The 16,557-nt window shown below is 31.4% G+C and overlaps 2 protein-coding genes across 8 annotated transcripts in view; one reads left to right on the top strand and one right to left on the bottom strand.

Annotated features, from left to right (window-relative positions):
* The window catches only part of LOC124354768 (band 4.1-like protein 4), a 368,162-nt gene extending 358,508 nt beyond the window's left edge, over positions 1-9,654 (top strand). For all 3 annotated transcript variants that reach the window (XM_046805455.1, XM_046805456.1, XM_046805454.1), the window contains exons 19-23: positions 2,364-2,537; positions 3,609-3,743; positions 4,875-5,175; positions 6,086-6,418; positions 8,758-9,654. In XM_046805455.1, coding sequence (XP_046661411.1) covers positions 2,364-2,537; positions 3,609-3,743; positions 4,875-5,175; positions 6,086-6,418; positions 8,758-8,832 — 1,018 coding nt within the window. In that variant the 3' untranslated portion in view covers positions 8,833-9,654. The remainder of the gene's footprint in view (positions 1-2,363; positions 2,538-3,608; positions 3,744-4,874; positions 5,176-6,085; positions 6,419-8,757) is intronic.
* LOC124354771 (cilia- and flagella-associated protein 161-like) overlaps positions 3,550-16,557 on the bottom strand; it is a 77,339-nt gene continuing 64,331 nt past the window's right edge. For 4 of the 5 annotated variants that reach the window (XR_006921708.1, XM_046805469.1, XM_046805468.1 and 1 more), the window contains 3 exons: positions 13,884-13,973; positions 9,656-9,756; positions 3,550-3,747 (listed from right to left, as the gene is read on the bottom strand). Coding sequence is in view for 3 of the 5 variants with exons in the window: in XM_046805469.1 (XP_046661425.1) it covers position 3,747; positions 9,656-9,756; positions 13,884-13,973 (192 nt within the window). In the remaining 2 variants the exon portion in view is untranslated. Of the gene's footprint in view, positions 3,748-9,655; positions 9,757-13,883; positions 13,974-16,557 lie in introns of those variants that run through there. The other variant, XR_006921709.1, reaches the window with a different exon arrangement.

The following is a 16,557-nucleotide window of genomic DNA, read 5'->3' on the forward strand; positions in this document are numbered from 1 at the left end:
GGAAATGTATTTTCTTCAAACCTACAGTTCATAGGCTATATTACATTATTAAGATTACATAAACCACAAAACTGTGACATAGTGTGAATGTGTGCTAAATGCATTTGCTTAAGACATGCCAATATTGGAATCTATATTTAATGACTTCAACAAATCACCCCTCTGGAGCAGACACCAGCATTATTGGCCATTCATTCACACTATGTCCAACAAGTCAATATTGAATGGCCTCGCCTTCACCACACTTCAGTATAAAGTTACTACATTAGGACTATTCTCAGTCCTCAACCTTATGAAGAAATGGAGTTTTCAACTAAGTGATCATCAGTGTTGTGAAAATCAATGAATACTACATTTCTTACACTAAAAATATACCTCATTTCATAAAATACAATATATTTGTTATTATAAAAATCAGAAACAAATCTAACAAATGTATTTTTAACAAAACAATGAGATCAAAAACCAAAATCTAAATAAAGGATGTCAATTAGTTACATTTAAAGTAAGTAATCTGTTGTTCTTTCACAATAGTAATTAACAAGGTTTTACACATTGTCAATTATTTCATTTGAGCTAGAAGTAGTAACTATCAAATCTATTTTCAATTAACAGTAAAGATTGTGTTGGTTCACAATTTATTGTAACAGACTATATACACATATGGATCAAATAGTGCAAAGGAAGATGCAAGACAAGAAAGTAAATGTATTTAAAGTAAGTACTTCTTATTCTGTCTGCACAGCATGTTTTGTAGAATACGGTTGTTACTTCTATTCTCTGTCTTCACGCATCTTGCTCCCTCCAGTCATGCATGATAGATATAATTACAACTAGGAGTGTAGATATCTTTGAGAGGCTCCAGGTAAAATTACTTGATCAGCCTCTTTTATACATTTGCTAAAATGTAACCTTGGTCCGCCACGTATGTCTAGGCTTCTAGAACTGTGCCCCTGACAATGACTGAGGAAATTAGCCCAACTTCAGCCTTGATTGCAATAAAGTCAAGACAGCAAATTAGAAAGGTTTCCATTAAAAGATTAGAATCATCATTATAAATATCATTAACTCAATTTCAATGTTTATAGTATAAAGCAACTTAATTCATTCATTCATTTACCTCATATTGATTTTAATCGTTTAAAGCTTATTTACGAGTAATCGACATAGCAGTCTTAACATATTCTTAATAGAAATAACAAAATCTTAATAGTGAAAACACTGATTCTATTACAAGAAGAAATTTGAGTAATTTAGTACAGATGTGTAAAGGTGTAACATAATTAACTGCTTGGTTTAAACATTTTTTCAACCAAAACATAATGAACATGTTAATACCAGCAATTGAATGTTACCTTGTGTAGTGAATTGCTTGTAGCTCCCTTAATAATGACTGCAAACAACATTGATGCTTTAAGGCAGATGTGATAGATTTACACTCTTGACATAAAATTCACATCTAATTGTATTTTGTATTGTTAATTGAGTAATTTGTATATGAAATTTTTTTTTAATCATCTAATAATGGTCTAAAATTTACTAGCAGTAACACAACAATAACCACACCACTTCAACGTTAAAATTAATTATTTGAAATGTTTCGTAGACCTCTACTTTGTGGTAATTTCTTGTACTTGTTAATATTGGAGTAATTTCACATCTAATGAGGAATTTATAATATTGATATTCATTAGTAATAAATCCAATTCTTCATTTATTAATAGATGAATAGAGAAGCAATAGAATTTAAACACATTTGTCAGTTCAAAAATGGTTTTGTTAGTACGGAAAACAAAAAACTGCAGGATTCACTGATGACAATAATTTAAAGCAATTTTTGGAGATTCCTTCTCATTAAATCACCTTTTACAAATTACATCTCATGTAGAATATCACTGATATTGGACCAGTCATGTGATCTCTGTCTGAAGGCACATACTTTCATGTAATATGCAGCTGAGTTTTCAAGACGTAATTTTTTCACTAAAAATTGAAGTATTAGAATGATTTCATCAGATTGAAAATTCATTTTCATTTTCTTTACTATCAAATACTTCACCCTATGCAATATCTTTAAGAGGAAGTAAAAATAGGGAATTGCAAATATTTTTTAGTTATGGTCCAAATTAAGCTTTTCAGTAACATTTAGGACCAAAAGTTGCTTTCATTTAAAGGTTTTATTAGAAAAGTATTAAACGTTACAGGACCAGTACAAATGTACAAATGTTTCTGATATTACACACATTATACTTTTATAAATTTCTAAACCTACAAGTGGGTAAAATATATCAGTGTAAAATTTATCAGACGTTTACTGGATTATACTCATGTGTAACAACTACTGAATCTTTCCTACTCCACAGAGTTGGACACCAACAGAGTCGCATGTCCAGCAGTGCTACCAACCGTTCACTGTGTTCTGCTCTCTATGGGAACCCCACCACCCTTCTTGGGAACCCAAATCTCCCGCCCTCAGGTGCCGGGCACAATGGCACTTCTAGTCCTCATCGAAGAGATTCAGTTGACAATTCTGCTTGGTAATTTGGTATTATTTGCCTAAAACTTATTATTTACAATTAATTTTATTATTACTCTGCAAATTCTTATTTATATTGAAATCAATTGTTTACATTCTAAATCCAATACTTTTATTTTTTATGTAACAATGATAATAATGTTTGGTTAGACTATGAATAATAACTACAAAATCTTAATGATAAGTGTTTAAAACTAGCAAATCTGTCATCAGAAATAAATATATTTGACTTTTTTGTTAAACGTTAATTTAATAGCCTGTCTTACGCATCACACAGGTACTTATAAAAAGGCTTGAACTCGTTTTGCCCTTTGTGGACAGGTTTCGCCACTCAGTAAAAGGATCCCTTTTTTTGATAGGTTAAGCATTCAAAAAAAATGTTATAGAGAACACGTGTTGTGACATAGCAAACTCCTCTGATAATGAGGAAATCTTAAAACATCTGTTCAGTTTCACTATTTACTTTACAGTGTGCACCAAATCTTCAGTGATTACTTAAGGTCGCAAACTCTGTTTCTCGTCATGACGAATATTTTAGCAATCTTTTTAAAGCTCTTACCAATTTAATTATGGTTCCATCGCTCTTGATGTTTGTCCTTACACCTCACAATTCTAATGGTAAATTTTAAAGCTAAGAGAACAAATAAAAGTGCGTATTGCACAGTTCATGGGTACCTTGATTGATGGAGGCATTTTATATACGCTAATGTGTAGATACAAGATAATGTGTTAATACACATGTAAACACGATCGATTTTTACCATAATGACATCTGTGACTCGCTTGTTGATATATAAACAGTGAAACCATGCAAAACACCGACCACAGTGCTACAGCGGTGGAATTTCAAATCAGTAGTTACTTAAATACTTTGTATTTGACCCTGACAAAGAGCATGAAAATTTAAGAGTTGAAATCATAAATGTGCTTTTTTTAAGACTTCATCATAAAAATTGTTTGCTTTGCATAATAATATTTTATATTTATACTATTGGAGGAAATAAAAGAGCACACCAAAAACACAAGTATATTTTCTCATTGCAACATAATAATTTAGAATGTCTGCCCACAGGTTAGGTAGAGAATACAATCAGAGTCCTGGAAAGAGCTCAAGTAGTTCACTGATTGGCATCTCAGAACGAAGAAAGAGTGATCTGCCACCTCGGCCATTCCCATTTAACTCTATGCGTTCCCAGAACTCCTACAGGTATCTGCAACATAGTGTTTACTGGTTGATTAAATGTTACTTTCTGACAAGAGTTATTTATTCAAAAATGTAAATTCAATGCCCACAAACATTTTATTTCTTTTTATTTCAAGCAAGTATTCATTCACAACCAACTTTATCTTCTTTTGGTCTTATCCATTAGTGTTTCTTTGAATGTTGTTGATATTACATTTGGAGTAAATGAACATTTTCAATCATTCTGTGACATATTACTGATATTAACCTTTATGAAGTCATTCTTATCAATTGGAAAGATACTAAGATCGAAACATCCGTTTAAAAATGACAATAATATTTGCATACTGAAAAATAGTAAACAAACAATGATGATTTTTGTCTGAATATTAACGTTTGACATTGTTCTCATGGGGCTAAAATAAAGATGGCCAACACTACAACCTGCTCTTAAATGGCAATCTTCATAAATAATGTTTACATCTTTGCAATGTTGGTGTTTTCTCTTTGAGGTTGGCCTGCCAGAGCATGGGTTATGATCTGTATCTTCATGGCAACTTTTGAACAATTCATAAATCTCAGTAAACAATAAACAATTGTTACCATAATAATTCTTACATTTGTACATAGGATTCTGTATTGGATTTTCTAAGAGGAATATCACAATGTATTCTTATGTCTAAAGGCATTGCATTTTTCAACACAGTGTTAAATCATTTAGCGTTTCCAATTAGTGCTAATAGTGAATTAAGTGAACTTAAGTAGAGGGTGGATAAGGATAATCTGACCAACCCACCCTATTCTTAACCATGGTTAATACAGCAATATATTGTGTTCATTGCAGCAATTACTGCTTGATTATTTTATACAGTACTATAGTTGGCATGTTTCAAATCAGGGCTTTCATAACTGTACCTATTAAGAAAAGCAAGGTCTCAATATTGAAGCAAGTTTAAACCTACATTAACAATATATCTTATTTGTTTTAAGATTCGCTGTAAACTTAGACAATCAACATCATAATATTTATCCATGCCATGCTGCTTTTTGTATTAATACATACATATCTTCAGACCAATTTAGGCTTTACCATAAAATTTTAACTGATACCACTTAAAGCATTATTATTCACATATATATCAATGATTTTTCCAGCTCTAACCATGGGAAGCAGTGGACAAGTCCAGAGGTGCGAGGCACTGTAGGCTTGCCATGGCCTGCGATAGTAGATGGCCTGTACAACCCTCCTGCTACCACCCACCAACCTTACAACCCTACTACTCCTCATTCTTCCTACACCAACCTCCCCGAGCACCTGAGTCGCTACCCTAGCCCTCAGGAGCAGCTCCACGCTAACCTCAACTCTAGCCATGAGTTTCTACAGCATGTTCATGCGGCGACAAGTTACATCACATATGGCACTCCACTGCATCGTCCTTACCGTGATCCTACCCAGGTTTGCACTGACTTAGCTTTATGTATTGCTTAACTGTAATAGTTTATGTTTGTCATTCATTATATTGGATTTTAAACACAGATAGTATAATAATACTATACAGTGGATGTCAAATGAGTGGTTTTTTTTAAATAAGGAAAAAATTAGTACTGTTTATGTCATATTGATAGAGTTTTAAGTTATATGTTGGAAATTTTAGAAAACATACGATTTTAAAATTAATGTATTCAAGACAATAAAAAATTTTGATTCTTAATATTAAACAACTCTTCAAACAGAAACTAAATCAATAGTTGGCTAAATACAAACAACAGCTTAAAGTCCAAAATACAACAGTGTTATTTTCACAAAATGAGATCATTTGAGTCTCGTACTAAAACTGAAATAAAAAAACAATTTAGAGTGTGAAATTGAGTTGCTGAATTGAATTTATCATTAACTATTGTTGCTTAAAGAATCAAAGTAACAACTATTAAGCGTCGCATGATTCCAGCTAATCATAATCTTTTAAAATTAGCAACAATAATGATAAGCATATGTTGTTTATAATTTCAGACGCAGTAGAAAAGTGCAATACATAACTAATAAACTCACAGAGTAGTTCTATCACTCAAGTTTTAAATATCTTATTCTAAATGGATACCAATTTTAAATTTTTATATTGAAGTGAGGATACAAAATAATAGAACTATCCAAACCTTCTGTTAAGTATCAAGGTCAATTAAACAAGTTCATCATTCCAAAACTTTTATGCAACAAAATTATGTATGCTGCATAAGTTTACTTTTACTAGGGCACTGGGTCAGATGTTAAAATAAGGTACAAAGCATAATACTGTTTATACATTTTTCTTGAAAAAGTAGGTAGGTGATAAACCAATTATCTTTAATAGCTCCTTCTGCTCTCATAGGTGAATGGCAATCTCAACCATGAGGGTAGCAACTCACGCCGCTATGACCACAGCAGCATTCACTCGAGTGCTAGCTCCGAGCTTAACCGTGAACACTCGAGCAGCAGTTCAAGTTCGTTGCGCAACCGGAGCAACCTCTCTATCGACCAGAGTAGCAGCAAGACCAGCCTTTACGACCATACCAAGTTGCCCAACCGGGTGGAGAAGAAGCCAGAGGAGGGTGTCTCCTCACCCAACCATAACCAAAGTGAGGAAAAACGGTCGGCGAACGAGAACTGGCCAGAAGGCGAGCGAGGGCCACTGTATTTCCACCAGTCAGACAACCAGAACACGGTACTTAGTCTGCAGTAAGTGAGAGTTTGACCTTGGGTTTTTTCTGATTCTGTATTCTTTAGTTTTAACATTCAAGATCAAACTCTCACAAAAGTAGTATTTTCTTTTAAATACATCTTATGAGGAGGATCAATGATTATGAATTTATAGCTTAGTTTCTTAAGTTTATGTAAATAAAAAAGTTCATGTATTAATTTACATATATTTTTGTGGATGTTATCCAATCCTTCTAAAACTTATTAGTAGTGTGACCATGGAAAACTATTCAGATAAGGTCTTTAATAAAGGGTATTAAGTAGCAAAGAACTGTAAACATACTAATTTTTAAGAAGAGTATGTTTAAAAAAAATTATCAATCCTAAATTACAAGTTATATCGTCAAATATACCAGCCATCATCTCACTGAAGTAGGACCCATTACCTATGGAGGATCTGGCTTTTTCACTCAATCAAGATAAGAGCACACTCTAAAAGTATAACAAATTGCAAATAATCCAAAAAGAATTGGTAGGAAAAATGCTTTGTTCAAAGTTTACTTTTGATGGTGGATAATTTGAAAGGATAACTGATTTTTTGACATTTGCCATCATTAGTGTTACAGAATATAGAACTCTACATTTTGAGGATTGGAATCTATTCTAAGTAGTGTTTAATCTTTTGCTACATTAACGATGGCAGATGTCTCAAAACCTGATATCCTTTCAGGAACCAAGGATGAGAATGGATGTTATTATTTACAAAAGCTTCCCAGGACTATTTAACATCTTGTTGTATACCCCAATGTTTGTCTAATAATCTAGGTCAGTTAATATCTAAGTAAGGTGTTGCATATATCTGACGTCTAATTGATGCTGGTACGTCTCTATAGTGATGTGTTAGAATCCAGAATGGACAAAGGTTAATGTCCAAATGCTTTAAGACTAAGAGCGTTTTCAAATACACCAGCAATACCGGAGCCAGATCCAGTTCCAGTGCCAGGGCAATGTTATTAAATTTAGTCATTCACGCTAAATCCATCCCGACATCCAGCAATCGGGAATGCAGTCTAGCTGTATCTTAACCTACCAGGAACTAGACAGGCATCTTGTAGCTGGAGCCAATGCTTCCTTATGTGCATGTTCACACAAGCTTTGATTCACCAGAAATGGCAGGGGAGGTTTTCTTTGTTCATTATTGAAAGTGTCTCTGCAGTGGAAGGCATGGTGAAATTTAAATATGACATTTTGTCCTTAAACGAATTTGTGGAATCAAGATTTGGTTTGTGGGACAAACACAGTAACAAAACATACAGAAAATAATTACAAAATATATTGTTGTTGTCTCTTAATTTATCAAAAAGTGTGTATAAACTATCCTCTAAGTAACACACATTTCAAAGGGATTAAATCCAGTAAATCCTATTTTGTCTTAGGCACCTTCTCCTCAGATAAAGGAGCAAGGCGAGATGTCACAGGTTAAATCTAGGCCATATCCTCACTTCAGACAAGTAGACTGTTTACTGGAATATTCAGAAAGTAGGATCGTCCAGCTTTAGTTATGCTAGTGTGTGTGAAAACGCCCTAAAGCTTATTGACCTACATCCGATTGGTGCCCATTTTATCTGATCATTAACCCTTTGAGTCCCATGGGTGCATAGTAATAAGAAATAGTATGTTTTAGAATTATACAATTTTTGAACTCTTATAACAAAATAACAGTTACTCTTTGTCACTGTCACTTTCACCAATTTCTGGTCAAGCTGAAAATGTATCTTTAAAATATATGCAAATATAAATTTTCAATGAGAACTCATTTTTGACATGATGCCATAAGTATTTCTTTACAAACAACTAACACTTGGGAAGCTCCAAAGCATCAAATCATTACAGAGTGACCGTGAACACTAAAATATTCCAGAGTATTACATCTACACTGGTTTGTTGATCGCTCAGGTCAATATGCACCAGAATGTCAACAAGTCACTAAGTAGTCAAGGTGATTTGAACCTAGAGATTATTTTGGAATCAGTCTTCCTGTTACGTGCCTTCTTTGTAACCTCCTTGAACAACTTGCAGTGTTTTGTTTTAAGCTATCACAAACATCGTCAAGTTTTGCTAACACAGATTTTAACATTCAAGAGGATTTCAGCAGTTTATTCATTTAGGCAAAACAGGAATCTATTTGGTTTGAACACACTTAAGATTCCTTTGACTACCATTGAATAAAACTAATAACCCATTAAGGAGTATTAATGTCCTGGAACATCACTATTTATATGTTCATGCAAGTATGTATGACAAAAAATACTCTAAATACAATAAAATAATCCTTTTCATTTATGGTATGTTTGGCTGTTACAGAATACGCTCAATGGCGTCCGGAAAGAGGTGAATAATAATCCAAGAGTTCTACACGAGATGAGCACAGAACTGTAATGCCTTTTCCCCTCCACCATCCAAGTGCCAAAGCTACTACTATACTAATTATTAATATACATATATGAGTGATCATGATCAAAGCTATAATATATTGAATACCTACCTTCTCACCGCAAATATTTGTATTATTGTATTTCAGTATTAATTTATTATTAATGTAATGTTTTTAGTTGTATATGGTAACTGAAATGACACATCATATCCATTGCATTGTATATAAATAGCAGGTTGTTTTACTGTTGCCGCTCTTGTAAAAATATTTTTATTTCATTTTTTATTGTTGAAATAAACTTTTGGAATTGATTCATTTGTTAAATTGTGTTATCAATGTTTTCTCAATTTCATTAGGTTTTTGACACTTACATACGAGTATGAAGCTGTTAATAGTTTATGTTTTCGTAAAAGTTTTAAAGTTGAATATACTTTTTTGGTACTGTATTTGTATTGTGAATGTTCCACTACACCTGAAGTAAATTTGAAAACCTATTTCAGGTAGTGCTCTTCACTCAGTAAAATCTGTTTAATAGGTTGTTATTATATTTGTATTTTTGTACTGACAAGTTTTATAAAATGTACATGAAATACATTTGAATTAGTCATGTCAGGTTAACTTTATTATAGTTTAGTTTATTCCTCACTTATCCTGTCTCGATCACTGAACACTGTATATGGATATGCAATGTGATTGCTCTAATGATATTGTTCACGTATAGACTGATTTTTTACTGTTTACAAACCGCTCTGTATATGTACAGTTTGCGATAGGTGTCATTCCATTTTGTATGTAATGTATTGAAATAAAACATTTTGTATGACTCACCACTGCAGTTTCTCTGGCCTGTTGGTCACCAGAGCCCAGATGTTGTTGGCCGTTTCATGTCGGTACACGTTGAGGTCTGTGTGCACGCTCACCTCACATTCCTGTTGCAGGTGACACATTTTTTAATTTTATAGTGACACAAAAATTAACAATCAGATTTTAAAACTGCATGGACTATTCCAAAAAATAAAGAGCATTGGAGAAATCTTTCTCATAAAATTCTGAAAATCTTCCAACAATCCAAATTTTACTTTATTATACTACAATTTTCATCACAATAAAATTTGCTCTCTGCTATACGCTGCGCTGTCATCATACTGCTACTTTTGGAACTGCTAATTTATTGTAAATATTGTCTTTTTGTTCATTAAATTTGTTATGCCTAGGGATGCAGTCTATGAGTATGAAATATTTTATTAATCTCTTCATTAACAGGAGATCAGCTTCTCCTTTTTATTAAAAAAAAGTATTTAGTCAGTATTAACTTGTGCTGCTATCTTACAGAATTATTGGAAATATTTGCAACTTTCTGCAACAACTGTTTTACCAACATGATATTATTATCTTGTATTCATAGTCATATGTTTATTATATTACATAAAACTTATCTTTATATGAAAATACAAACTACATGTCTTGTATAAAATAGTTTTTCTTTAGATTTAGTTTACTTCATAAGCTTAATAAGTATTAAATATCACCATATTTTAGAAAATTTAATATTTACAACGTATTATTGCATTAGTTTTGGTTAAATCATATTTTTAAAATAATAGAAATGCGTGTTTTCCTTGGCAGAGCAGCAGATAGCACCAAAAGTGTGTTGTAGTAATTCGTAGGAAAGTATTAACCAGTAATTGTGTGGTGGGGGGGGGAGGTAAGTAATTAACACTAATAATTTCTGGCACACCTGAGATTATTCACAACTAGGAGGGATGTATCTAAACGGATACATGGTATGAGAAGGGTCAAACAGCCTATCATTTAATATGGTCTCTGTGCACAAATTATGGTGCAAATCAAAAATTTGAAAACTTTGAAATTATAGAATACTATTATTTTACAACAAACTGAATGTGTTAATACCAGAAGAGATTTAGTTATACTTCGGAGATCCCGAAGGTTTTTGGTTTCCCTTTTAAATCCCAAAGGTTTTCAAATTACCTTATTGTCATAATTTATTGTTATTTGATTTTTATCCATTAGGTAGGTTACATATAAATCATAACTGCGTGCTTGCCTGGCACAGCTTGCAAAGAAACATCAATATGAATTTGGCCTGTAGGGTTTTGGTTAGAGATTCACTATTCAATAGTCGAAGTACTTTTACCTAGCTTTGTATTACATTATAGTTTCTTAAAGGATAGTCAACCAATAAGTATAATAAATAATGCAAAACTTTAAAATTTACTAAAGATCATGAACAATTTCGACATTTGTTTTAAAATTTTGAATTTAATTTAATGTGTGTTATTCCAAAAGTAAGGTCCAAATCGCCGTAACTATTTGAATTTGGCGCCAAGGACACAACATGCATGCATGCTGACTACCGGCATGCCTTGCCCGTCAAGCGCCGCCACTAACGTTATTACTGTTGCTGTGTGCTGTTTATAGTGTCAGTTCACAATGTTTAAGACAATTGATCAGCCCGCTGATTGTGAAGCAAGTGCAGTGATACGGTTTTTGTCTGCAAGAAACATTTCAGTGACAGAAATTCATCTGCATATTACTGAAGTTTATAATCCTAACATAATGAGTAACAGTAAGGTGCCCAAGTGGGTGCAAGCTTTTAATGAAGGATATGAAAATGTGCATGATGAACCGCACTCTCGCCAACCATCAGTAATTTCAGACGATTTGGTCAATGCTGTTGACAGAAAAATTTATGAAGATCGACAATTCACTATTTTGGATTTAGAAATGGATTTCCTAAATATGAGTAGAACAACTCTGTACAGAATTGTGTCTGAACATTTTAATTTTCGAAAATTGAGCACCCATTGGGTCTCCACGCTGCTTACTGAGTCCCAATGAATGAAAATAATGGCTTCTGCTCTTGTTTTATGGAGCGATATCATAAGGAAGGTGACAGTCTTTTAGACCATATTGTCACAGGGGATGAGACATGGGTTTATTACATAACCCCCGAGTCTAAACGTCAGTCAATGGACCTGACAGAGGTCTTGATACATGTTCAGAGACATGTCAGTTTTCCAAGAGACCCTAATAAGTTATTTAACAAACTTAAACCTATGAAACAACAATAGTATCATCATTATCAAAGGAGATTTTAATATTAACATAGGTACAGGAACAAAAAAAACGAACAATTGAATTGAACAACATCTTTAAAAGTTTTTCCTTCGTCACAAAACTATCTGATATTACAGAAACAGAAACTACTTGCGTTGACAATTTTATCACAAATTTGGAAGAATGTGTCAGTTCAGTCACATTTCCTATTATATCAGATCATCATGCAATTTATTTAAAGTTAGATGTAATCCACAAAAGTAAATTTAAGTTAAAAACCATCATTTTAGTTCCATTAAAATAGTTTAATGGAACTAAAAACCAGACTTAAGGGGGAAAGTTGAACAGCTAAACTTAATAAAGAAACAGATTCAAATAAAAAATATGACTACTCATTAAACTTTTTTCTAATTATTACAATATATTTTGCCCATTAAAAGAAATCATAGGCAGGGGAAATCAAAAATTAAAATGGTTAGGTAATGATGTGATAACATTAAAGAGGGAAATGTTTGATTACTATGGAAGGAAAACAGGTCATCAGCTGACAAAACAAGATGCATAACAGTACTCTCAAACTATAAAACTACCAAATGGTAACAACTGCCAAATGGAAATCTGAAAACAGACTTGGAATGTTGTAAATAATTTTAGTGGTAAAATTAGAAACAATTTTGTGAACATAACTTTAAATAATGACAGTGATAAAATAAATAACTCAAACTAAACCAGTGAACATTTTAATAAATATTTTAAATATGTAGCCAACCTGATAAAAAATTAATTAAATGTTAACAATAATAGTTATGTTTTAGATCAAAATGAAAACAGTTTTTTTGTGGTTGACTACTTGTAGGCAATAAGCTTGTGATGGACAGGCAGTATGGTTTCAGAAAATCAAAATCGATCAAGTCTGGTTCTGATAGATTTTGTGAATTTCTGTGAGAATATATATTTGAGAAATTAACAAAGGATTTTTAAATTAGCAAATTATTGTCCTCTGATATCTTTCTCGGCTTAACAACAATGACTTAGAAAGGTAGTTAGTATAGGTGTATACCTTTGTCTACTTGAGTTACACATATCTTATTCAGTCATTCTCTGGGGTGCGCAAAACATCAATACAATTTTTAATATGCAAAAGAAGGCATTCCGCAAAATGATGGGTCAGTGATTCCCACACATTGTACAGATATGTTATTAGACTGAAATATTTTAACTGTGCCATCTCCTTTCTTTTATATATATATATATATATATATATATATATATATATATATATATATATATATATATATATATATATATATAAAATTTGTTTAAGTGGCAATAGCCTAATTTAATTTCAATAAACATTGAATCACAAAAAGTACTTGCTCCACTAAGAGATCCGGGTTCGATTCCCAGCGGAGCAAGTACTTTTTGTGATTCAATGTTTATTGAAATTAAATTTTATATATATATATATATATATATATATATATATATATATGATATTCTAGTTCTTTTACCATTTGTGCTTAATTTTATACCTTAAATATTATAAAGTCTTTCCTAACATGTGTACATTATAAAAGAAAAACTGCTTTTAATAATAAACAATGAATATTCACTCAACATCGTACAGCCAGAATGATGTTGTTTTACCGGAGAAAACAAAATGTTCCACCAGTATAACAGTGACTCTCAAAGGTTTAATAAATTTATACAAAACAGTCAAAATTTTCTTTTGACATTTTTGCAATGGTTATTTTTTAAATGCAGTTATAGTTAGTTAAAATCCGTACAACTGACTTACACTCTTTAAAATTCAAAAAAATTATTCCTTTAGCTAAGTTAGGGACAATATTAAAATAGTGCATTTATTTATCAGTTAAGTACCAGCCAAGCATAATTTTTAGTTTTTAAACATATACATTATTAACATTCTTACAGCATAATAAAATATTTTCAATATTGAGATTAATTTACTTACCACACCAAAATATGAGCTAAACCAGAAGTCTGGAGCCAAAGCCAAATTCTTGTTGGATGCAACATGGCTGATAACCACTGGAACATTTGCCTATAAAAAGAAATATTTAAATCAACAATTTTATTGTTATTAATTAACATGATTGCATGAAATCGTTTTGTAAAAGTCATGAAAATTAATCTTATTGACACCATTTCTCCATCCAAATAAAGGAAAACTTTAAATACAAAAAAATCTTAGTTTTTAAGAGACCTATTGACAGGTGTAATGAAATTCGTACTTTGCTATTTGATCTTTTAGGTTTTACAAGTTTGAAATATCCTAAATTTGAACTATTTTTAAATATTGGAAATATACTGAATAGTGACAACTGTTATAGTATTTTTAGGTCACTTCTTTGGATAAAAATTTGGATTTGCTAAATTTTCAACAAGACAACAGTAAAAAGGAGACTGTGAAACTATACCACTTTGACATTTTGTACCACCCTACAGGGGCGTACTCAGCTTTGGTGGGTTCTGGAAGATATTCGGCAGAGCCCCTTCATGTTCCGCCTTACTAAGTCGTCCGTCAACGCATATTACGTGTGGCGAGGCCCGGTAAAATTGTCTGACAAAACCAGACTGAGTATGGTTTGAGTAAATTATGTTTCCATCACCATGTATAAAATAAATAATAAAATAAATAATAAAATAAATAATAATAAATAATAATAAAAATAAAATAAAATAAATAAAAGTTTGCCTTGTTGCAACGATAAAAAAAATATGTCAAAAAGTGTTTATTTATGGCCATTGTAATGTAGCAAACACAGGTCTTAGTATCTTCTGTTCCATCGATGACTTTGCCTTGTTTCCCCCATCAACAATATATATATATATATATATATATATATATATATATATATATATATATATATATATATATATATATATATATATACCTGTATATATATATATATATATATATATATATATATATATATATATATAAAATTCTTCAATAAGAAATCTTCAATTGTTCAAATTAAACAACTTCTATATTTCAGCTTAAGCCGTCTTCATGAAATTAAAATTATAAATAGGGCTATAAGAATTAAATAAACATAAAACAGCACGGAAAAAGCACGGAAAATGAAAATTAAGAATAAATTATGTATAATGGTAAACACATGATTTGATTTTATAAATTTACTTTGTTAACTAAATCACCTTAAATTTAATCCATTTGGAAATTTTGATTTAGTGACGAGCTGATGGGCTTGTTCCATTGTTCTAAGACTGTTAGTATTTAAACTGTCTGATATTTTTCTAATTGGTTTCACTGAATATGTTTCTTCAAAATTTAAATTATGTTTTAAGCTATGTGCCACTACAGGTTGCTCTGTCTTTTTATGTTTATATGCATATCTGTGCCGTCATCCTTGTTCTAAGTGAATTTATTGTTGAGCCAATATAATCTTTAGGGTATAACTTGCACTGAATTTGATAAACAATATTTTTTGATTCACATGATAAGTCTTCAAAATATAATGTATGATTTTTATGTATAACTACTTGTAAATGTGTTTAAAGTAGAGCACATGTTGCAAACTAAACACCTGGGTTTATTGCAAGGATGTAATCCAACTGTCACGTTTTCTTGGTCTTTGTGCTTAGGTAATTTTGGATGTACTAAAATATCTTTAAAACTGGTGGTTTTCATTTTTTGGATCTATTTGAAAATGTTTTTAGTTGAAGCTGAGCTGTCCAATAAACTGTATACTACTCGAAAAATATTTTAAATTTATAAAGTCCTGGGTGGTATTTTGTTAAAAACTTTGGATCATTATTGTCAAATTTAGATTTATTTGTTCGAATTGTTTGTGATTTAGTGTTCAGTTTGTTGTTTAAAAGTTTTCGTGGATAACCCCTTTTGGAAAATGCTGATAATAAATTATCAATATACTGTTCTAAGTGATATTCTTCACTGCATCAATTTTGGGCTCTTTTAGCTAAACTCTTTGGAATAGCTTTTTTGATATGAGACGGATGACAACTGTCATAATGTAGGTAGTATTGAAATGTGTTGGTGTTTTTTATATTGATTCTAGTTTTCAACTTCTGATTTTAAATAAAAATAATCAAATAATTTAATTATATACCAGTATATAAATGTATACATTTATACGTGCATAGACAGATTTGAGAAGCCTACTTCTGTCAAAAGGCAAGTAAAATAGGTTTTGTAACAGTCTTTAAATTTATAATAAAAGTTAGATACTATTTTGTCTTTGATATGTCATGTGCACTACAATGCACTGCATACTTAATATCTGCTAAGAAAAGGATTTTTGATCAAATTTAATTTTCTTACTCTATGCTCAACACCTGTTGTAGAAAAAGTTGAAATAAAAATTGTTGTAGTAATCAAGCTTTCAAGACTATAAATATAAACAAATTGAAAATAACGGTTACATTAATTAAGTATATGGCTGTGCTATCATAAAACAATGTTTCCACAGACCAGTTGATTACATTTAACAGGCTCTTTCAAATCAAATAATTTAATTTATTGCAGTTAACAATATACATTGCATAGCAAACGTAAATTTTCATACCTTTTTTTAATATCTTTCAATTATAACATTTTTTGCTGTGGTGCAAACTTTGGACAGCAAGATGGGATTTATCGC

The sequence above is a fragment of the Homalodisca vitripennis genome, chromosome 2, assembly GCF_021130785.1.
Source record: "Homalodisca vitripennis isolate AUS2020 chromosome 2, UT_GWSS_2.1, whole genome shotgun sequence".
Classification (NCBI taxonomy): Eukaryota; Metazoa; Arthropoda; class Insecta; order Hemiptera; family Cicadellidae; genus Homalodisca; species Homalodisca vitripennis.